Here is a 24,974-nt window from a genome sequence, read left to right as displayed (position 1 = left end):
GTTTTCCTGGGAGTGTATATGTTTGAGAGAGTGTGTGTGAGAGTGACTGTGTGAGAGTGAGAGAGAGAAAGACACTGACTGTGAGAGAGTGTGTGTGTGTGACAGAGATACCTCCCCCTTCCCTCTGTGGTCTCAGGACCCTCGTCCCCCTCTGGTATGAGGACCCCCTTCCCTCTGGTCTCAGGATCCCCTCCCCTCTGGTCTCAGAATCTCCTCCCCCTCCCCCTCTGCATTTCCCTCCCCTCCCCTGTGGTCTCAGGACCCCCTCTACGTGGTTTGGAGCACCGTGCGAGTGTGTTTGTGTGACAGAGAGAGAGAGTGAGACTGGGTGCGAGTGTGTCTGTGAGAGAGAGAGTGTGTGTGTGATTGTCCTCTCTCCCCTGCCTCCCCCTCCAGCCACCCAGCGATTATCCTCTCTCCCCTGCCCCCCCCATTCAGCCACCCAGTGATTGTCCTCTGTCCCCTGCCCCCCTCCAGCCACCCTTTGATTCTCCTCTTTTCCTTGCCCCCCCCCCCCCTCCAGCCACCCAGGGATTCTTGTCTCCCCTGGCCCCCCTCCAGCCAGCCAGCTATTCTCCTGTGTCCCCTGCCTCCCTCCAGCCACCCAGCGATTGTCCTCTGTCCCCTGCCCCCCTTCAGCCACCCAGTGATTGTCCTCTTTCCCTTGCCCCTCCTCCAGCCTCCCAGCGATTCTCCTCTGTCCCCTGCCCCCCCTCCAGCCACCAAGCGATTCTCATCTCCCCTGGCCCCCCCTCCAGCCACCCAGCTATTCTCCTGTGTCCCCTGCCTCCCCCTCCATCCACCCAGCAATTATCCTCTCTCCCCTGCCCCCCCTTCAGCCACCATGCGATTCTCATCTGTGCCCTGCCCCCCCCCTCCAGCGACCCAGCGATTGTCCTGTATTCCCTGATTCGGTCCATCGAAGTGGCAGCGTTAAAGCCCTGGCCGTCTCGAGTTCGTTCCCTCACTCATTTCTGCCTTCTGAATGATTACCCGCCCTCGACGTCATAACGTTTTGACGTGAGGGCAGGGCTCACCCTCGACGTCATCGCGTTTTGACGCGAGGAGGATGGGGCAGAGAGAGATGTGACACCGTTACGAACCCTTCACTGAAGCCTCAGAGTCAGCTTCAGAACGTTGGAGGTGCGTTTTATTAGAGTAGATTACTATTACAATAATAATAAAATTTTCATTTTTCCCAAATGTTGTGCCTTGTTATGATTACAATTTTTAATCAAGAGCTCCTGCTGTACTAAAACTGCTCACAAATTTGGTCAGTGGAAATCTTCACCCATGGGCTGAAAACTTTGCATATAAGCCATCAATCCTAAGAAGGAACAACGATCACAGATAACAACAAACTTTAATTTTGAACTTGAAGAATGTTTTGCAATAGTAACATAGTAGGCAGAGTTTTTTCCACTCCATTAAAACTACATACAGGTGTTTTGATGCTCAAACATTTAATTAAATAAAATGTGATCTAAACCATTATATTTCAATTACAACCTGTGATATGAGTCAAAATGTGATGGTTGTCAATGAACTTTACCGCAATCATTTCATAATCCCAAATTTTTTCAAATACAGCAGTGTACAATTACATAATAAATCAAATTGTGTAAGGGCCTTCATATATGGGACAACATCTTTGCCTCACTGCTGAACAGAATCAGTCACCATAAAGCATAAACATCTGTCCTAAAAGTCTCAATTATACATCCATACTTTCCTATCCCCCATTATCCCTGGAACTGTGGATCTGTTTGAGTTTTATACAATCATTTATTAGGCGTAAACTATTCAAAATTGCATCCTCTTGTTGATTAAATTATGCTTGATTTCTTGTACACATCCAAAATTAGTCTTGAATATACTGATAGAACATATGCAGATGTACCATGTTTTTCTTCCTTAGTTTATGCAACATGCTTTGCCCTAAACAGCTTTCTTGCCAAAGAGTCTGAATACTTTTTGACTTCAAGATCTGAGATCTGTAACACTGGTGTGGTAAATTCAGAGCTGTTTCGGCTAGCCACACTTCGCAAATGGTGTAGCAGCATCTCTCTGGATCTGCAAGCTTCTATATTTTGTTCTTGTGAAATGTGTGAGCTTGTTTGAGCTGCATAGTTATGCAGCAGACTTGAAGCCAGGAGTGTTGATAGAGAGTCACACGTGGTCAGGTTTTCTTCAAAGAACTGCTTGAAGAGTTCTTCCACATGTTTTTCCATGTAACCGTTGAGCATAGAGTTGGAAAATGGCTGATTCTTAAGCATGAAGCTCCTGTCTCTGCTTTCATCACTTGGCATAACTTTTGTTGAAGGTTTCTCTAAAGACTTAGTGAAGGGCGAGTGGCCTTCTCCTATATCTATGGAAACCAAAAGAGGACCATCAGAGATCTCACGGTCATGATCCAAATCACAACCTGAATCACTTAGATTCCCGATATGGTCGCCGCCAATGTGTAAGTCAGGATAGTTTTTGTAAATACTTGTGCATGACCAAGACGTATATATGTCTAACTGGTTTTCATAGTCTCTGTCCCGTCCTACTATCTGTAGAGCAGGAGAAGATATCACCAAATGTTCTCTTGCAAGAAGTCGCTCATCATCAGACCTCCACTCTTGCTGTTCTTTATTACATCCCAATAAACTTCCTTTTGCAATTAATTCATTTTGTTTTTCCAGCTCATCTCTTGCTGGGGCTTCTGCAAGAATATCTTTCCAGATTTCCTTGTTCTCCTTATCATTTTCTTTTTTCTGACAATTGTGTTGCTTATGTTTTCCTCCTTGTTTCACTTCTTCATATTGGTATCCAGTGAGAAAGCCTTCTGCTAACATCTTGATTAGTGCTAAAAGACCAACAGAGAAGCCTGAAAAGACAAGAGAAGAGTTGTAAGAAAGCATGTAACAAAGCCCAAATGTTTACTGTACAAAGTTACACCCCACCCCTTTTTACAAAGTTGTGCTAGTGGCTGCCGGTGCGATAATGTTGACACAGCCCATTCAAAATGAATGGGTTGTGTTGGCATTGCTGCCTGGGCGTCTTTGAAAAAGGGGGAGGGGGGGTATAATGAGAAAAATGTAGCAAGAAAACTTGTTAAACATTTCAAACATAATAATTAGTAGAGCAAATGTTTGAGTCTTTAAAAAATAGATTTGATGGAAAAACTGCAAATTTCCCTCACCCAGCATGTGCTATTTCCAGTGCATCAGAAATATTTTCTATTTTTGTAGTGCCGGTGCTTACCTGGCGGCAGTAGCGTACTGTGGTTCACTGCCACCCGGGGCGGATCGCTGCTGCGTGCACACACACACACACACACACACACACACCCCGGCTGCAGGGCAACATGGCATCCCCCCGGCGTGACACGGCGACACGGCACCCCCCCCCCCAGTCCCCACCTGTCTACCAGCTCCGTGCGACTCTGCGCTGCTGTAAAAGAAGAAACTCGCCTCGTCGGCCCTTCCCTCACTGTGTCCCATCTCACCCTCTGATGTAACATCCTATTTCCTCGAGGGTGGGACAAAGGGCCGACGAGGCGATTTTCTTCTCTTACAGCAGCGCAGACGCGAGGTGCCGCACCACACAGCTGCCGGGTGGATGGAGCTGGTAGGGACTCACCAGCAGAGCACCCCCCCACCCGTTGACACCCGCCCCCACCGCCCCGCCCTTGCTACACCACTGCCTGGTGGTAATCGGGAAGTGCTATATGCTGCCCAGTTACCGCTAAGTTAGTGCAGGAGCCCTTACTGCCACCCCCCAAAACGGCTGCATCGTAAGTGGTTCACTTACCGCATGGCCATTTCTTTACCAGAAAAAAAGACAGCCTTTTACCTACTGTGGTAAAAGGGAGCCTCAGCGTGTGTCAAAGCATGCCAATGCTAGCGCAGACCCCCTTTTACCACAGCTTAGTAATAGGACTCCTCAGTTCTTCTTCTTAAATTAAGTGAATTAGGAATGACAGCGCAACTTAGTAAACAGGACCCTTAGGGGCCCTTTTACAGAGTGGCGGTAAGCCCAACACGGGTTTACCACTCATTCTTTTGGGACTACCGACCCAACGCAGCCACCAGCGGTAGTCCTGCCTCAAGCGCGTGCCATTTCCGGGGGAAAAAGAAAACCCCTGGAAATGGCTTGTGTGGAAATAACCCGGCGGTAATGGGACATTGCTACATGCTGCCTGGTTGCCGGGTTAGCGTAGGAGCCCTTATCGCTACCTCAGTGGACGGCAATAAGGGCTCCCCATCACATAGCCATGAGAGAGGAGTGGCCTAGTGGTTAGCGCTCCAGTCTTGTAATCCAAGGGTGGCCGGTTCAAATCCCACTGCTACTCCTTGTGATCTTGGGCAAGTCACTTAACCCTCCATTGCCTCAAGTACAAACTTAGATTGTGAGCCCTCCTGGGACAGAAAAATATCCAGTGTACCTGAATGTAACTCACCTTGCACTACTATTGTAAAAGTTGTGAGCGAAATCTAAATAAATATGTGGCAGGGGTCTTTTTACCCTCTGCAGTAAAAAGGGCCCTGGCACGCAGGGAAAAATGGCTCCCGCTGCCAGTGCAGGGCTCTTTATCCCACTGCTTGGTAAAAGGACCCCTTAGGTAGCTACGAGCAATAAAGTCATATTTACAATATGAAAATTTTAGCTCAGGCACTTTTGTTGACCCAACTAGATTATTACAATTCATTGTATTCTCAGCTTACAAGCAAGTTGAATAATTGTCTACGATTATTACTGAACACTGCAATCAGGTTGATTTATGGATTAGGTCAGTTTGACGGTGTATCACCTGTTTTGTGTGATCCTCACTGGTTGTCAGTATGCCAACATATTGATTTTAAGCTTACTTTGTATTGCTATCTGAATATTTTTACTGTTGTAATTGCCTATTGCTCGTGTTTGATATATTCGTACTGTACACCGCTTTGAGTGAATTCCTTCAAAAAGGCGGTAAATAAATCCTAATCAGTAAATAAATAAATAAATAAGCTAATTTGTTTAATTTTTAAATTGATTTTTGGGTTGAATTCATTGAGGCTTGGTGCACTGCTTGAATTCCCTTCTCTCGGAAAAAGCTTAGGGGCCCTTTACAAAGGTGCGTAAGGCCCTATGTGTGTCCAACGTGTGCCAAATCAGTATTACTGCGCAGCTACCACGTGCCCTGGACGGTAATTCTGAATTTGGTATGTGTTGAAACTTTGCAGTAGAAAATATTTTCTATTTTCTTTCACATGGCACTTACCCGGCGGTAAATGGCAGTGGGTGTGAGCTGCATGCCTACCGCCCAGGTAGCACGTGAGACCTTACCGCTAAGTCAATGAGTGGTGGTAAGGTCTCAGGCTGAAAATGGATGCACGCTGGTTTTTATTTTGCCACACGTCCATTTTCCAGCCCCTTAAAAAAGGTCCTTTTTCCAGGATGCGTGAAGAACTGGCTCAGTGCACGCCCAAAAAATGCGCTTGCACTGTCCCAGGCCACTTTATACCATGGCTTAGTAAAAGGGCCCCTTAGGCTTTTCATGGATTTGAAATTAGCTTTTTCTTCTCTTAAAAATGTCTATTTCAACTCAATTTATGAAGGCTCTTTCCCTTTTCAGGCAGCAAGGCTGTGGTACATGTTGCCTGTGAAATCCCTCTCCTCTTAATTTTCTTTTAGGAAAGCTTTGAAAAAATGTTTATCTAATAAGTAACTGAAAACATTTAATTTGATGAATTTATAGGGTCCTTTTACCAGCTGTGGGGAAAAGGGCCCTGCGCTAGCAGCTGGAGCCTTTTTTTCCTGCGTGCCAGGGCCCTTTTAGCACAGTGGGTAAAAAAGCCCCCGGACACACATGGCCATGTGGTAAGAGAACTCACTGAGGTGGCAATAAGAGCTCCTATGCTAACCTGGCGGGAACTGGGCAGCCTGTGGCGATGCCTGATTACCGCTAGGTTATCGCCTTGCAAGCCATTTCTGGGGGTTTTCTTTTCCCCCCGGAAATGGCATGCACTCGAAGCAGGACTACCACCGACAGCCACGATAGGTCGGCGGTAGTCCTGGAAGAGCAAGCAGTAAGCCCACATTGGGATTACTGCCACTCAGTAAAAGGGACCCTGTATGTTAACTTCTGTTATCCCTCTATATTGTAGAGTATTCTAGTTCTGTAAAACTGCTGTGAATCCTTTGGAAAATGGACAGTATATACTACTTAGAATAACCAGTTATAAGAAGTTTGATCATGTAACTCCCCCCCTCCCCCCCTCCCCCCCTGGGATGAACATTGGTTCCCTATCACCCATTGAACCACATGTAAAATGCTTACTTTGGTTCATAAACTCTGGCCCAGATGTACAAAACTTTAACGACCCTTTAACGACCGTTTAACAAAGAAATTTTCAACCGTAGCATGCATTAAAGGCCATTTTCCGAGGACGCTAGCAGCTAACAAAAACGGAATGCAAACAAGTCCCTTCCAATTGAAATGTGAACAATTCGCAATGTACTAACCATACCAACGATTGCAACGAATCATTTACCGTGATATATTTAACGTGAGGTCAGAGCTGTCGTTAAGGCCTGAGCTGTCATACAGACACTGCTCCCCGCTTCTCCCTGCAGCATAAAAATCCAAGCTGGCATGTTTGAAAATAAAAAAACCCCACACAAACACATGGCTCCCCGCTTCCCCCTGCATAAAATTGAAAAAAAAAACCCAGAGGAGGGCGAGCCCAGGAAGATTGGAGGGACATCGGAGGAGGCATCACTGATCACCGATCAGCTGTTCTTGCCCGTGCAGCACCTTTACACAGAGGTGAGAGGCGCTGCGCGGGCCCAGTAAGGTGGAGGGGGGAGCGGCGGTGACGGCCTCAGGGGGTGGGGCACGGGGGTGGAGGATGGCGGGAGGCGGAGCTGTGTGGTAGAAGAAGAAATAGAGAGAGAGGAAGGGAGGGGAGTCGTGGCTGCTACAGTTTTGAGTTTTGTTTTAATTTTTTATTTAATACAGGGGGAAGCGGGGAGCAGCGTCAACCTTGGGTGGGGGGGGGCAAGGGCGTCCATACAGGATGCTCCTGACGAGTGCCTTTGCCCCCTCCCGATCCTCAGCTTCTTTGACGTTTTTTGGCATGCGCAGAGCAGCCAGCATAACGTTTGTCTGCTGTGCGCATGCTTTACGGGCACATTAACGACGGGGATTACACTTCTTTAATGCATTCGACTTTCGTTTACCAAACCGAACATGTGGGACTTGTTTTTTTACTGCATTCTTCGGTTTTTCAACTTCGGTAAGGACTTTTACGTTTTTGATTTTTTTTTTACGTATGGTTGATGCATCTGGGCCTCTGTTATTCCAGCTCCACGCTTCTAGGACCCTTAGATCCTCCCAAACACATTCTCTTGTTGTTCCTTCTCTTTGACAAATTTGTTTTGATTCCGACCCAGAATTTTTTGTATTATTTGCCCCCATATTATGGAACGCTCTTCCTACTTACTTACGCCTTGAACAAGCTTGGCAAACATTTTGAATCCAACTTACAACTTTTTTGTTTCAGGAAGCATGTGGCCCATAGGTTTCCTTTCCTTAGATCTAGACCAGGGCCAGATTTCAGGTCTCAAGCGAGCAGAGTCACTTGTATCCTTCCCTATTCTTTTTCCTCCCTAACTGTTCCATAAGATAATCGAGTTCTGCTTTTTTTCTCATCCCTTCTTTCTTTAAAATTTTTCTTTTAAATGTTTTTATACTTTTTAAACTGCCTAGAAAGAAGCTTCTAGCATCTATGTTTACTAAGGTGTGCTATGGGCGCATTAGCTTTTTTTAACGCGCGTAAATGGTTTACGTGCGTTAAACGTTAATGCTCCCATAGAAATGTATAGGCGTGTTAGCGTTTAACACGCCTTAAATTTAAACACTAACGCACCTTAGTAAACTAGGTTTATGAAAACTTTTTATAAACCTGAAACCATATTTCCTTATATCAAAAATTAATCTGGCAGCTCTGTTTTGCAATAACTGCAGTCTATACTGTAGTTTTACTGAGATATTTGAATATAAAGAGGTACAATATTCCTGGTCTTATTGCGTACTTTTTAAGCTAGATATCGCATTCAGTTCAGTAACTCTCTTAGACTCATTTCTTGAAAATAAGAACCACCATGACTGCAAAAATATCAGATGAAAAAATAGAGCACTTTCATTTCCTTGGCTTTCAATGCTCACTCCTTTCATTAGATTTTTGTTTCAGCTCTTTCCTTTCTAGTCTCTTAAAATAGAGCCACACTTTATCTTGTCCACTTTTTCCATCTGTACTTCGAGGCTTCCTGTTTCATGTTTGACCTTCTCTAATGTATTTATGGCCACATTTATCAAGATTTTCTTGCATTGTGTCATCATGGAAAAACTTTTTGAAATCATGCTTTAGTTATGCAACACAGTGGTTAAGACACACTGAACACACCACTTCTGCAAAATAATTAAAAGGATGCTTTTATTCTTTCCATAGACAGTAGAGGACAGCAGAGTCTTCATTTCATTTTCCTACTAAACGAGTGCGGAAACTGATTTAAATCCAGTTGTCAAAGGCAATTCAAACTCTATTTATCATAGAATATGTTTAATACTGATTTAAAGTGGGTTTAGAATCTATTCTGGAAAGAAATGCATCAATCCTGTGTTGGCTAATAGGGTTATGAATTTCCTGTTTCAGAGGATAAGGTAATGTGGTTGCCATGTTAGTTCTCTTGAGTGTGTGGAGATAAAGGTCAACAAATGAAAACTAGAAGGTGGCACCTTTTCATTGGACAAACGTAAGGGGCCTGTTTCCTAGGAGCAGCATTTAGAATGGATGTACAAATCAGAATTCAGATGTCCAGGTTGGAACATCTCAAGTTCCATCAGTATTTTAGAACAACAGAAGCATTCAGTTTGGAACCACATACATCTAAAATAGCAATGGGAACAACATGGTGACCTACACCTTTATGTGCCAGTACATAAACATGTATGCTGTGAAATACCAGCACACATGTTTATGTGACGGATCATAAATATCTGCCAGGCCAGTGTAGAAACATAAATGTTTATCATTCCCAAAGTTGGCACTAAGTCTGATATTCCTTGCCAGTTTTACATTCAGGGGGGGAGGGGGGACATCAACCACCGGGGGATTAAGTGGGCAACCTCCCCTAATACTTCCAGTGGACTGCTGTTCAATGCAAAAACTTAGATAGTAACATAGTAATATAATAGTAACATAGTAAGTGATGGCAGATCAAGACCTGAACAGTCCATCCAGTCTGCCCAACTCTCACACTCATTATCAATTCATGATTAAATCAACAATGAATGTGATGTAAAATACTTGATCATGGCTTTTCTGGACTATAGACCATAGAAGTCCACCCGGCCCTGTCCTTACGTTCCAACTACTGGCGTTGCTGTCAAAGCCCACTCCGGCCTATCTGTCTTGTCATTTGTGGGACAGAGACCGCAAAAGTCTGCCCAGCACTGTGCTAAGTTTCCAGCAACTGAAGTTACTGTTGAAGCCCTTTCCAGCCCATCCTAAATCAGATTGCCATATATGGGACACAGACCGTACAAGTCTGCCTGGCACCGCTCCTAGATCATCATAGCCGGAATCACCTTCTAAGCACCACTTGACACATCCACACACATGCAGCCATTTAAGTTTAGGGTTTTTTATACCATCCATTTTATAATTAGAGATCCTCTGTGTTCATTTCATGCCATTTTGAATTTTGTCACCATTTTTGTCTACCAACTACCTCAGGAGGGCATTCCAGGCTTCAACCACCCTCTCTCTGAAAAAGCATTTCTTGACATTACTCCTTAGTCTACCACTGTGCAACCTCAATTCATGTCCTCTAGTTTTACCATTTTCCCTTCTCTGGAAAAGATTTGTTTCTAAATTAATACCTTTTAACAGTGCATTTTTTCTAGTGAAAAAGGTGCTGGTACTCAAATGCCAAGCCACCCTTCAGGGATGGAGTGATCACTGAGGCACCCACCCCACAATAGTCAGGCCCCCTGCAACCAGTTACAGAATCTATGGCAAAAGCCAAATTTGTATGTAGAGCCTGAGCTCGTTCATTAAAACATGAGGACCATGGGTCAATTTTAGCAGACAATGGAAAAGGTGCCGTACTCAGTACCCCCAAGTACCCCCTCAAAAGAACTCTTGCCTTTCAAGTATTTAAATGTCTGTATCACATCTCCCCTGTCCCTTCTTTCCTCTAGGATAAACATACTCAGGTCTTTCAGTCTCTTCTCATACGTCTTTTGGTGCAAACCCCATATCATATTTGTCGCCTTCCACTTGTGAAACCTTGATGTCTCAAGTAGCAGGTATAAATCACAATGTCAATCTGTTTGGACAGAGGCATGCATATCCTCTTTGAAATGGGGAATACATGTTTATTTTTCAGGCATGCTCTAGTGCCACCCAAAGGGCTCTTTTTACTAAGCTGCGGTAAGCACTAGTATGTACTTATCACAACTTAAAGGCTCACCATGGGACACACCGAGGCATCTTGCGGTAAAAGCCCAATGTGCATGAACAAACCACATGCTAAAAGATGTTCCTTTTTTTTTCTCAGAGATGGCATGTCTGGGGGTGGAGAATGGGTGTGACAGCATGAATCAGTTAGTATGACTATATTATCATGCACTAAGGGGCCCTTTTACTAAAGGGTTGGCGTGCGGCAACAGACTTGCCGCATGCCAATATGGAACTACCGCAGGAGCCCAGCGGTAGTTCCCACCCCCAGTGCATGCCATTTCCAACATTACAAAAATATTTTCTATTTTTGTAGCACTGGTGCTTACCCAGCAGTAATCAGGCAGCGCCATATGCTGCCCAGTTCCGCCAGATTAGCGTAGGAGCCCTTACTGTCACCTCAATGGGTGGTGTTAAGTGCTCCCCCACAAAATGTCTGCACGGCAAGTGGTTCACTTACCGCATGGCCATTTCTGTTCCAGAAAACAAAAAGACAACCTTTTACCCGATGCAGTAAAAGGGGGGCTCAGCATGCGTCAAAAACACGCACTGATGATAGTGCAGGCCCTCTTTTACCACAGCTTAGTGAAAGAACCCCCTAAATGATTAGCACGGGAGTAACATGTGAGCCCTTACTGCCTACAAAATAGACTGTGGTATAGGCTCATGCACTAATTTTTGATAATGGCCACACACTAACGGCAAAGTTAGCTCATGGCCATTAATTCAGAAAATAGAAAATTGGCCGTTTTTTTGGCTGTGGGAAGAACTGCCTTAGCCATAGGAGCCAAGTTTTCAAAATTATTGGGGGTGCTAAGCCCAATGGAAGTAACCCCTTCCTGGACACATACAAGGAATTTTCTCAACGTTGAAGGTGCTCAAGTACCTACAGCACCTACTGAGCCGGCTCCTATGCCTTAGTGTACGGGAAAAACCTGTGTAAGAGGACACTAAGGCCTCTTTTTACCACAGCTTATTTAAAGGACCCAAATTGATGCCCAGACTATGCCCCTTTGCCATAGCAACACTTTTTGGTTTTAGATATGAATAGCTCAGCTTTGTAAAGGCAGGATTTAGAGATTTATGCACTATAAGGGGGTAATTTTCTATAAGTTGCTTAAAGTTAGGTGCTGGGACACAGTGCACTAAGCAAGAATTCTATAATGGTAATTGCACATGCAAATACTGTAATAGAATACTAATGTAAGCCCTCAAGCAGGTGTAAATGTCCACACCTGCATTTAAAGGATAATTTCTGGCACATACACGTACGCGGGAGGTGGTGGAGATGAAAACAGTAACGGAATTCAAACATGCGTGGGATATGCATAAAGGAATCCTGTGCAGAAGGAATGGATCCTCAGAAGCTTAGCCAAAATTGGGTGGCGGAGCAGGTGGAGGGAAGAGGGGTTGGTGGTTGGGAGGCGAGGATAGTGGAGGGCAGACTTATACTGTCTGTGCCAGAGCCGGTGATGGGAGGCAGGACTGGTGGTTGGGAGGCGGGAAGTACTGCTGCGCAGACTTGTACGGTCTGTGCCCTGAATAAGGCAGGTACAAATCAAGGTAAGGTTTACACATATGTTTGTTTTGTTGGGCAGACTGGATGGACCGTGCAGATCTTTTTCTGCCGTCATCTACTATGTTACTATGTTATGTTACATTAATGTTTTATAAAGACATGTAGGCACTTGCTTGTCTTTATAAAATAAGTAGGTGCCTACACCCTGTTAAAACATTTACCGTCGGGAGGGGGGTAATTCTATAAAGTATACAATGACATTTACTCTCTAATTACATGCGTAAATGATCTGAATACTAAAATCTGCATGTTTATGTGTGCACATATGCACATAAATGCTGGCGTCATGCCCACACGCTATTCAGTAACTATATGCTTATCTTCAATAGTACAGTTTTCAAGTTGGCATTGACATGAGCACCCACCTCCAAAAACCATGCTGGTAACTGCCCCACCACCAAAAACTACCCCCATGCATCTACCCTGCCTCTCTCAAGCTCTCCCCATTTTCAAAAGCTACCCCCCCACACACACACACACACACACAACAGCTCCACAAAAATAACCATCCATAACTACCACTCCCTACCCCAACTATGGACCCTCATCAATCTCCCAAATCTACACCCATCTCACAAAACTACCCCCACAATAAACCCCATTCCATATCTACTCCAACTCCCAGTTACTTATCCACCCCATAAAACTATTCCCCTCAACCTAGCCATCCCCACCTCCTGTAGCTATTCTTATCTATCACACCCCCATCTACCTCTCAACCCCCTTTCTACCATACCTCCCCCTTCCTCCCCACAATGAACACATTTGACTCTTCCCCTCTCTTTTCTAAGTCAGACACACACAGATGCAGCACAGCTACACACAAACATGGCGGGGTTGGAAAGAATTCCATGAGCCAGTCACGTGTGTTCCCTAAATGTATGTTAGTACAGAAATGTTTGACCATTTTTACTTTGAATGTCTTACATTTCAAGACTTTGTTGAACTTACTTTTCAGTATGCTGGCCTATAAAACCATTTATGCAGAAATATGTCCTTTTTGTGACTTAGTCGTGAAACAGGGCTAGACCAAAACATCTAGCTTTTAGTCATGGACGTTTTTGCTTTGTTCTATTATGGCAGAAAAAGGTCCACATTTTGGGAATTCCGAAATCCCTCCACAACACGCCCACAACATGCCCCCTTGTGATTTGGATGCACTGCATATGAATTGCATAGAAAAATGTCTTGAAAATAGGTTTTGAAAATAGTGATTTGGACTGAGAAATACCCAGTGTGCCTGAATGTAACTCACCTTGAGCTACTACTGAAAAGGTGTGTGCAAAATTCAAACAAATAAATATGTCAATTGTTTATTTTGTAAACAGATGTTTCTAAATGGTCATTGTTAACTGAGACTGTTGTATCAAAAAGTTAGCTCTTTCTATCTGAAGGATGAAATGAATTTTAAAAAATGTAAAATCATTTAAGATCTCTTCTCCCTTTGTCAGAATCATAAGTATGTCATTGACATATTGGTAATGTTTGAAAGGCCTGGTTTAAAATCCACTCAAAAGTGTCTCTCCTAGTTCTGCCCTGAAAAAGTGCCATCCTGAAGCCATTAAGTAGTACCCGTGATCTATGACTGAAGTAGTTCTGGTTCAAGATGAATTTAGCTACTTTTACAATAATTTGTCATGGTTCAAGATAGATGCCTTTTAGAAATTTGTAACATGCAGTTTTGTAAAATGGAAACTGGCACTAACAAGTCACTTGCTCCTTTTACTAAATCACGCTAGTGATTCCTGATGCGACAATGCCAACAAAGTCCATTCACTTTGAATGGGTTTTGTCGGTATTGCTAGGCAGAAATTGCTAGCACAGTTTGGTAAAAGAGGTCCTTGTCAAGCAAGTCATTCCTCAAAAGTTACTAGCCATGACTTAAGGAAATTACTGAGGAAAGTCACTATGAAATCTAAGATTATTTTAAAAGAACTACAGATGTTTTTGGCTGAGAATGGGGCAAATGTTGACAATTTCAAGATTACTCCACAAATATGGCCTGTGTAGGAGGGTCAAAAACCCATATAAAGAACCTCTCACCAGGACATACAAAAAGCGTGTACAATTTTTTTATGTAGCACGCTTCATAACTATTGCTATCCTATTTTAGAAGAGACATCAAACAAATAGCTTAAAAGTTATCATTAGCTATCATCCAATGGTTACTTCAAACAAAGTCATACAAAGCTGTTGTTATCTCATGTCTCTTACATATCTTTTTTATAAGTATGTATTGCTAATATTGTTCCTTATTCCAAAACACTGCTATCATCAGTTTCTTTCACAAAGGGGATAGCTTATTTCATCTAAACCAATGATTTTCAATCCAGTCCTCAGGGACCACCTGGTCAGTCAGGTTTTCAGGATATTCACAATGAATATGCATGAGAGAGATAAGCATACCATGAAGACAATGCATGCAAATTCAACCCACACATATTCATTGTTGATATCCTGAAAACATGATTGGCCAGGTGGTCCCTGAGGATTGGGTTGAAAACCACTGATCTATACAAGGAAGTTTAATTGACAGGAGATGGTGTTGGCCCATTATCTGGCCTGAAACCAGTAGGCGGATCTTGCCACCATACAAAGTAATATATTTTGAGTGTATCAAGATGGCAGCTGCTGCGAAGGGAAGCAATTAAACCTCTTTGGGTTTAGACGGCTTCCGCCTTGTCACATGCCTGTCTCCTGTACACCTGTTAATCAAACCTCCCTGGATCTAAACCATATATCCCCCTGCTGAAAGGCTGTGCACATGGCACTGTTTGGCAGTGCCGTATATTTTTCCTAGATATATTTTGGATAAGGAGACCAACCATATATTGGAACTAGATAGAACCTTCCCAAGGGATGACTCCCTTATAGATGCAGACACATTGGTGGAAATAAGAGTTGATATGTGATTAACTCTTAAGAAAATCAAGCAGAGAATATTATAATGCCTCTGTATTGCTCCATGGTGCAACCTCACCTAGAGTATTATATGCAGTTCTGGTTGCCACATCTCAAAAAATATATAGCGGAATTAGAAAGGGTACAAAGAAGGGCAACCAAAATGATTAAAGAGTTGAAACAGCTTTCATATGAGGAAAGGCTTATGATATTAGGGTTCTTCAACTTGGTGAAGAGATTGCTGAGGGGGGGTACAATACATGTCTACAAAATCCTGGGTGGAGTATTCTATAACTATGCACATAATTTTTCGGAATGCCCCTGACATGTTTACGCCCCTCCCATCACCTCACCCCCTTTTGGGATACACGTTATGAGAGTTAGGCACCCTACCTTATAAAATAGCGCATATCTGGATGCACATGCAAATTTTAATGATTGCCAATTAACATCAATAATTGCTTCTCCAAGTGTTACTCTACATTCTAGTGACCATTCTCACCTTCATCTGCTATTAATAAATAAAAGTAACTCTTTTACTCTTGCACTTATCGCCTTCTCTAAAACCTCACTTTTTCTCTGCTGCTTGTACATCCGTGAGATATTTGTTCTCCTTGTTTTGCCTCTTAGGAAAATCAACAATATTTATTCATCTGAATTTCTCAGTTTGTCACATGTAAAGCATTAAGAACTTTTAGGGACTTTTGTTGTACATAAAGCTTCAAGCTCTTGTGATGTTGGTTAGGGAAGTCACAGGGTTTGCTTTCCTCTTTCCATTCTTTGTCACTGCATGTGACAACTTTATTGATGAAATCTTTTGTAAGCCTATTTTTGGAATTACAAGAAATCTTAGGGTGTTTGTTACTGCACCAATGTTAAAAAAAACACATTTGAAAAAAATTATTATTGTAAAGTAACAACATCTATAAACAGAGGACTATAGAGGTCGCAAAATGGAAGGCCCAGGTTCAAATCCTATGGCAGCTCCTTGTGACCTTGAACAAGCCACTTATCCCTCCATTACCTTGGGGTGGCAGGGGGTGGCACTGGCAACTGGCACTGGCAACTTAGAGTCTGCTTGGAAATCATCACACTTGTGGCAGTCCCCATAAGTCACTTGTAGCTTGGTGAATGCACACAGGAGAGAGAGAGAGGGATAGAGGTGGTAAGTGACAATACAATGTTTGAACCTCTTGCCCGAAATATGCAGATTTAGTAGATTAATGAAGATTGGACTATGATTAAATTACTCTATTGTATCTATTGGTTTCTTTTCTCTCTCTCTCTCTCTCTCTCTCTCTCTCTCTCTTTTTTTCTTTGGTATCTGCACTGTAGCACTTATTGTCAAGGCTTCAACTCTAAATGAAATCCTCAATTTAGCCCCTTATATGATGGACATGCCCAAAGATTGAGTGGATTAGGTAGGATGAGTTTAATGAAATGTCATGAGAAGAATAGACTTCATTATAGAACTAGGATTGTTGAGAGGATTAGTTGTGTATTCTAAAATCAAAAAGATCAATTTCTTAGATGCTATTAATAATTAGATTCACAGTTGTAAATACTTGGAAATCATTTCTGAATATTAGGAATCAGCATTGCCAATCCCATGAGATTGCACATGTTGAAAAATTGTCACACCTACTGAAAGGCAAAACTTTTGAGAATATTGCTTTGTGTTAAGTTGCAGCGATGATTGTTCGATTCTCTTTTTGTTAGTGTTGTTGTTGCTATATATATCAAAGGCTTCTGTCTCTACTGTAAGACTGGTCGACAGCACTTTGTACAAATGTCTTACATCTATTATTTATATAAAGAAATAAATTCAAATTCTACTACCTAAGAGGGCAATTGTTAAAACCCTTTCCATGGGCAAAAGAGCAATGCAGTGGCGTACCTAGGGTATTTGACACCCAGGGCCGAACATTTTTTAACAACCCCCTCCACAATCCAGTATCAGGCATACTAAGAATACATACAAAACACAACAAATGTCACTCAGGACCTACAGAGCAATTCTACCATACCATAAGCAGTAACTTCTATGGCACACAACAAGGGTGTACCTAGGAAAAGGCAGCATCTTAAACTTTGCAGTGAGCAGTAGAACATCAATACACCTATTGTAAAACTAAACCAGCCAGAATAATACAGATTGTCAATCCTGCACAGACAATGCCAACAGAAAACCATGTCTTTTTCACAGACAAAGCCAGGCTCTACATACAATGCAACACCACAGAAATAGAAACAGTGATAGTGATGTACGTCCCCTAGTACTGTGCAAAATATAAAGATAGCAGATGTAAATTTGAAAAACTAACAAATATCAGTCACCACTTTACAAATTAACAAATAGAAATAAAACAAATATGGAAAATAAGAGAATACCATTTTATTGGACTAATATATTTAGCTTTCAGAGGCCAAAACCTCCTTCCTCAGTATACTGCTGTTACGGTGTCCTGTCCTGACCTGAGGAAGGGGGTTTTGGTCTCCAAAAGTTGGTCAAAATAATACTACTTTATCCTAAAGCAAAAAAAGAAAAAAATATATTTTATCTACTTTTGTTGTCTCTGGTTTCTGCTTTCCTCATCTTCTCTTCACTCTCTCCCTTCCATCTAGCATCTGCCCTCTCTCCTTCCATCCAACATCTGCCCTCTCTCTCTCTGCCCCTTCTATCCACTGTCTGTCCTCTCTCTCCCTGCAATCCAGTGTCTGCCCTCTCTCTCTCTCTACCCCTTCCATCCACTGTCTGCTCTCTCTTTCCCTTCTATCCAGCATCTGCCCTCTGTCTCTCTGCCCCTTCCTTCCACTGTCTGCCCTTTTTCTCCCTTCCATCTACGGTCTGCATCTCCCGCTCTCTCTCTCTCTGTCTGCCCCTTCCATCCACTCTTTGCTCTCGCTCTCTCTACCTTCCATCCAGCATCTGCCCTCTCTCTTTGCCCCTTCCATCCACTGTCTGCCCTCTCTCTCTCTCTCTGCCCCTTCAAACTACTCTCTGCTCTCTCTCTCTCATCTAGCATCTGCCCCTTCTCTCCCTTCAATCCAGGGTCTGCCCTTCTCTCTCTCTTCCATCCACTATCTGCCCTCTCTCTCACTACTCTTTCTTCCATCCACTGTCTGCCCTGTCCCCTCCTTCCATGTCTGCCCTCTTTCTCTCCTATTCATCCAGTGCCCCCTCACTCTCCTTTTTATCTGATCCACCCCCCACCCCCATTCTGCTGCTGTTGCTACTCCTGCTCCAAACTAGTAACAGCAGCAGCAGCAACAAAAAAACAAAGTTAAAAAACAAGGCTAGCTTCCAGGTTCAAATCCTAATGTAGTTTATTTACACTTCTGCAGTAAGAATATAAGTGCAAACAATAACTGAAAAATAATTAGCAAATAAGGTCCACTCGAATCACTAGAATGTTTGATTTCTTAGAATGTTTGATTTCTTAAAATGTTTGATTTCTTAAAATATATTTAGACTTTCAAACCTATTTTAAGATATTCCCAGTTCCACCATGCTGGCCTTTCAACAACCACCTATGAAACAAAAATTAGTTGAAAAGCAAGCTTCCAATACACGCTCAAAAAGAAGAGAATGGCGCATGTCCCTGCAATATACCAAACTGCGAACTGTGACAACATATTTCTCAAGATCCCACAGACACTCACATAGGAAAAACATTCAGCATAAGGGGATCCTTCACATGCTCATCTTCAAATGTGGAATACATCATTCAATGCAAAAAGTGGTGAAAAAGGATGCTGCGTTGGAGAGACAAGCCAGATGCTATAGACGAGGATCAATTTACACAGACATCATATTAAACATCACAATGCCAACCAGGATATCACCTCCATGGGACAGCACTTTACAAAACCAGAACATTGCATCAATGATTTTATGGTGAGAATACTAAAAGGAAATTTTAAGCAAATCCAGGAATATAATTTATTTATTTGTAGCATTTGTATCCCACATTTCCCCACCAATTTGCAGGCTCAATGTGGCTTACATTTGCCGTAATGGTGGTTGCCATTTCCGGGTAACAGAATTACAAATGGTGTTGCGTTAAGGTGCATACAAACATGGTAACATACCTGGAACATGACATACATGGAACAGATCATGGTATATATGTATATATATATATATACCATGTGCATACATGGTAAGGAAGAATACATTATGGTATTGCATGAAGGTTCCTTTAAAGTCAAAATGGTAAATTATTTTGACACCCACCAGATAGGACTTAACAAACCATAAAATTCTACTGCTTTGTCACCCTCTTATCAGCCATCTATCTCTCCCTGTCTCTCATCCACCCAGCTTTCCCTGTTTCCCGCCTAACCCACCCCACCCTCTTCCTGTGAGACTGTCATTGGAATGCTTTTGTGTTTTACTTATATATTCTGGGGGTCTTTTACATAGGTGCGCTGATGTTTTTAGCACGCGTTAAAAATAGGCACGCACTAAACGCTAAAGACGCCCATAGGAATACATTGGTGTCTTTAGTGTTTAGTGTGTGCCTATTTTTATCGCGCGCTAAAAACACCAGCGCGCCTTAGTAAAAGACCCCCCTCTGATATTTGACAACATTTGCTCATTTCTGATCTAAAGAAGGTGTTACCTTCGAAAGCTAATCAATTAATGTTAGTCCAATAAAAACAAGGTATTTTCTTATTTTATTTTCTATTTTTAGTTTTATTTCTATTTATAAACCTATTTTATGAATATTGGGGTAAATTTACTCATTTTGTGGCAAAAAGGGATGCCATGATGCAAACCTGGATAACTCTTCAGGCAGGCCAGTTAAGTACTGTATTCAAAATTGAATCAAGGTCTATGTAGGAGATCAAATGTTGACAAAAAGGACCAAATGGGAATTTAAGAAAGCTTTCTGGACCTATCAAACTTATCTGCCTCATGTCCCTATGCATTATTTGTTAATGGATATACAAGTTTGCTCAGCTGAGCTGGTCACCTATGCCAAAAATGAAGGACACCACTCTGAGGGCGTCTTTTACTAAAGCACGCTCACATTTTTGGTGCGCTAAACATTAGAGACGCCAATGCATTCCTATGGGCGTCTCTAACATTTAGCGAGCCCACAATTTTAGCGCACGCTAAAAATGTGAGTGCGCCTTAGTAAAACATGCCCTGAGTATGTTTAAGCCATATCAGCAAGATCTAATGGCAAGAAACATTTGTATATTCTCAGAAATGCTTATTTGCCTTGGCATGGAAAACACCGCTTTTTACAGAACAAAAGGTAATCAATAGAAATAGAATAAAATAAAATATAGAAAAGAAAATAAGATGATACCTTTTTTATTGGACTAACTTAATACATTTTTTGATTAGCTTTCAAAGGCAGCCCTTCTTCGTCAGATCAGAAATAAGCAAATGTTGATAGATGACAGCATATATAAGTGAAACATCAAAGCATTTCAGTGATAGTCTAACAGAATGAGGGTGGATTAGGTGAGAGACAGGGAGGGCCGGGTGGATGAGGGACAGGGAGATATGCATGCATTCATGCATCTCTGTACACAGTGGTGTGCTGGAGCAGTCTCTCACAGGCTCGCAAGAGCCGGTTCTTAAGTTTTTTAGAATTTTGGGAGCCGGTTGTTAAAGTAGGGCCCTCCATGGCTACTTTAACAACTGGCTCCCAAAATGTGGGCTTGGGCCCCCTGCTGAATTCTCTTTTACTTTACTGGTGGGGATGCTGAGTCCTGCCAGCCAAGCAGGCTGGGACTTCTCGAGCATGTGAAAGAAGTTCCAGCATACTGCTCAGAGCAAGATGTTGGGAGTGGTGGCAGTCCATTTATTGGCTGTCAGCAAAGGTATGCCGAATGTGCCCGCACGAAGGGAGGGAGGAGAGAGGCAAGTTTTGCTCTCCACCCCCCCCCCCCCCCCCCCGCCCCCCGGGCCAGCCCTGGCCCTTCCAACTGCAGAGCTGGCTACATCCGGAGAAAGAGCCTGTTGTTAAAAATTTACCAGCACACCCCTGTCTCTACAGAAAAAAAACCAAACTGCCAGTATATAAGCAAGATCAGGAGAAAGAAAACTGAAGGTGTACAAGGCTGATGTACCCACATAAAAAATATATATATTTGTTTCCGATCTACACAATCTATATTCTGCATCCTTCACCTACATCTGCCCTCGCTATGAATAGACAGCACTCACAGGACACTAGCCATTTTAACTTATCCACACCAGGCAATCCTCAGTCTCTGTATTGTTTCCATGGCCTCGCAATCACACAAGTGCCTTCCACATGAGTCAGTAAGACTGGGGACACTGACCACTGAAGCCTCATCTCTCACTCACAAGAGTTCACCACTGTATTAACCACTCTACATTTTTAGCTGTCATACCAAAAGGGGTTCTGCTTTCATCATCTCACTCCTGCGAGTAATATATGCCGCCACACTCAATACCACACATCATTAACCTAGGGTCTCCTGGATCCTGCTCATGCTTCTCCTTTCATGCAGTATATATTATTTGAGCCACTAAAACTTGAAACAAGCGGGATGCGGAACGAAACTCGCAAGAGTACACAAAACACAAACATTTCCACAGAATGAGAATGTCTAGATCAGGTTATGTATATAACCGTATTACTCCCACTAAATACAGGTGCTAGGCTTCACACCTAGAAGGAAAAAAGGCCTCAAAGAGCTCAAAGATAATCAGATCTTAACAGAGCTGAACAGATCCGTATGATCTTCTCATCATCATTGGCCAAAAAAACCTTCAAACTCTACTTTTAATTTAATCCTATTTCTTTTGCTATTGCTGTAATCAGTGTTGAAACATTATTCAAAAGAAGTAGGATTAAATTAAAAGTAGAGTTTGAAGGGGTTTTTTTGCCAATGATTTATTTATTTATTTGTTACATTTGTATCCCACATTTTCCTACCTAATTGCAGGCTAAATGTGGCTTACATAGTACAGTAAAGGCGTTCACCAATTCCGGTATGAACAAGTACAGTAATGTTGTGGTAGATTAAGGTTCGTGTGTACAGACACATTAGGGAATCGTAGAGAGGAAGAGTTATTATATGTCCATTACAAGCTTTGGTTTTGTTGTGTTGCAGGGTACAGGCATTTAAGTTGGGTCGTAGGGTATGCCTTTTTGAACAGGTTAATTTTTAATGATTTCCGGAAGTTTAGAAGATCATACGGATCTGTTCAGCTCTGCTAAGATTTGATTATCTTTGAGATCTTTGAGGCCTTTTTCCTTCTAGGTGCGAAGCCTAGCACCTGTTTTTAGTGGGAGTAATACGATTATATACATAACCTGATCTAGACATTTTCAGCCTGTATATATTATTTGATGCAGAGAATGTGATGCTACGTTGGTGAGACAGGTCAGATGTTAAAGATGAGAAAAAAACGTATACAGACCTAAGATCAAACACTACAGAGAAAACCAAGGTGACACATATGTAGGGAAGCACTTTTCAGGTTCAAACCACTACATCAATGGCAATATGGACAGGTACCTAAATGGAACATAAGGCTATTGAAGTTAAAATGATCTGACTCTTTGGACCTGACCAGAAAAGATGCAACAGATATCTGAGTTTCTTAAACATGCTATGAAGCATAAATTTGCATTGCCTGTCACCTTTAATCACTCTAACACGTCAGACCCTCTGCCCTTTCCTTTCACAGTATAACACGGAATGCATTTCATGATTCACTTATATATTCTAGCAATGCAATTTTTTGCACATTCTGTTCTAATCTGAGGAAAAGAGTGTGAATTCCTTAAAGCTAGATAGGGCCTCTTTTATCAAGCCTCACTAGTGGGTCCCGGTGCGGTAAGGCCGACAAAGCCCATTCACTTCGAATGGGTTACGTTGGCAATGCTGCATAGAAACCATTAGCGTGGCTTGATAAAAAGAAAATGGTCTACATTAAGTTAATCTAATGAAAAGATGTCACCTTATGTTATATTTTCATTTGTTAACCTTTATTCATGTGTATTCATGTTGGATGAACACAGCAACAATGTTACTTATTCACTGAGTGAATGCCACTGACACAAATACATTTTATTCATAACATGATGTCTCCTCAGTGGGAGGCCACTCACTGCCTTGCACATTACTATTTCATCCCTCACTCCTGCCTTCATTTGCCTCATCAGTTGCTCTCAATTTCTTCTTTCTTTCATCCCTTCTCTTAATTTATTCCCAGCATCCCATCTTCCTCTCCGTCTCTCTCCCATTTACTTCCAAGCCCCTTTTTTCCTTGACACTAGTTTCCATTATAGATGGATGGGTTGTCGTTTGCAAAGACATAGGAAATGCCAACAACATATCCCATGTCATTACAACCTGAAAATGAGCAGAAAAAAAAACCATGAAAATCTATGGGTTTTTTTGTTTGCAGATAACAATGGGCCCCTTTTACTAAGCGGCAATAAGCCCAGCACGGGCTTACTGCTCCCTAAGAAGGAAGTACCTCCAGGCTACCGCAGGAGCACGGTGGTACTTCCCACCCCAGCGTGCCGTCATATCTGGGTTATTTATTTATTTGTTGCATTTGTACCCCACATTTTCCCACCTATTTGCAGGCTCAATGTGGCTTACATAATATCGTAAAGGCGTTCGCCAGTCAGTTGATAACAAATACAAGATTATGTTGTGGTCGAATGAGGTAGTTGTGTATAAGGTACCATGAAGGTCGGAGGGACTGAAGATTGTGTATTGTCCAGTACGATCATTGGTTATGCTGTGTTGCTGGGTGTGGGGATTTAGATTGGATCAGTGGGGTAAGCCTTTTTGAAGAGGTCGGCGCAGGAGCCCTTACCGCCACTTACCGCTTATAGAATACGCTTAGGCACAAATTTATTCTGCACAGATTTTCAGGCACCATATATATAATCTAGCCCTTAGTGTGCTAGACATGACTAATAAATGTTGTTATAACAGCTTTATCAAGCAGAACCTGCCTTCTGCGGCACAATGATTGATTTGGCTTTCCTGCTAAACCTCAATGCTTGGCGTCCTTATATTTAAAATAGCATTCAAACTAGATCATGATAAAACAGTTATTTTAGTGGTTTGCATACTTGCATTTCATGACACTCCTTGAGATCAAAATACAAGATCTACTAGATAAGAAGAAAAAAAAACTTAGGGGTCTTTAACAGGCAACATCCATTTATTGAATCTGTATCACTGCAACAAAAATTAATTAAAGCAACCATAATGATATATAACTTTTATTTCATTGCCTGGTAAGTGTATTCCTCTGCCTTACTCACATTGTTCTCAATAGAAATCAAACAAAATAAAACATGGAAAAGAAAATAAGATGATACCTTTTTTATTGGACATAACTTAATACATTTCTTGATTAGCTTTCGAAGGTTGCCCTTCTTCCTCAGATCGGAAATAAGCAATCAAGCTAATCAAGAAATGTATTAAGTTATGTCCAATAAAAAAGGTATCATCTTATTTTCTTTTCCATGTTTTATTTTGTTTGATTTCTATTGATAACCTTAAGAGTGGACTAACACGGCTACCACACTCCTTCACATTGTTCTGAATTTTACAATTAAGAGGAGATCTTTACTAAATGAAAATATGAATATCAAACAGTTTAACACACACAAAAAAAATAAATAAACAAGAAAAGACAAAGCTAAACTTACCTTCCTGAAAGGTCAATTGATATGAGGAATATCCTCAGATTCTGATCATCTGCTGTGGAATAAAAAAATGAAATTTGCCCCACAAAAGCCTTTTTTGGGGGGCTCTTTGCTACATTTAGCTGTTGCTCATTCCAACAAAAATGAATAGTGACTGTGACACACACAACTTCTATTTCAGCCTCTTCACACAGTCTAGGAAAAGAGAAGTTCTGCAAGTAACAGCAGTTCTGTGTCACAAAAACAGGATGTTAAATGTGGATCTGCAAAGAGGGAGGTTGTGGTTTAATGCTGAAGTGCACATGAAGGTCACACACGGAGAGAACA

General features: G+C 42.1%; 1 protein-coding gene across 1 annotated transcript; it reads right to left on the bottom strand.

Moving 5' to 3' along the window:
• Positions 1–1,344: 1,344 nt before the first annotated feature.
• On the bottom strand, positions 1,345–24,967 carry LOC115474163 (uncharacterized protein CXorf21 homolog). Its single transcript, XM_030209503.1, has 2 exons — positions 24,651–24,967; positions 1,345–2,872 (listed from the first exon to the last, which is right to left on the bottom strand). The coding sequence occupies exon 2, from the start codon at positions 2,838–2,840 to the stop codon at positions 1,920–1,922; it is 921 nt and encodes a 306-aa protein (XP_030065363.1). The 5' UTR covers positions 2,841–2,872; positions 24,651–24,967; the 3' UTR covers positions 1,345–1,919.
• Positions 24,968–24,974: the final 7 nt, after the last annotated feature.

This window comes from Microcaecilia unicolor, chromosome 7, assembly GCF_901765095.1.
Source record: "Microcaecilia unicolor chromosome 7, aMicUni1.1, whole genome shotgun sequence".
NCBI classification, from domain to species: domain Eukaryota; kingdom Metazoa; phylum Chordata; class Amphibia; order Gymnophiona; family Siphonopidae; genus Microcaecilia; species Microcaecilia unicolor.
Note: the sequence above shows the minus strand (reverse complement) of the source record. Positions and strands in the feature narration are given on the sequence as shown.

Bases quoted from the DNA above. Each gene is read 5' to 3' on its own strand.
- LOC115474163 (XM_030209503.1), bottom strand. From the start codon at position 2,840: ATGTTAGCAGAAGGCTTTCTCACTGGATACCAATATGAAGAAGTGAAA.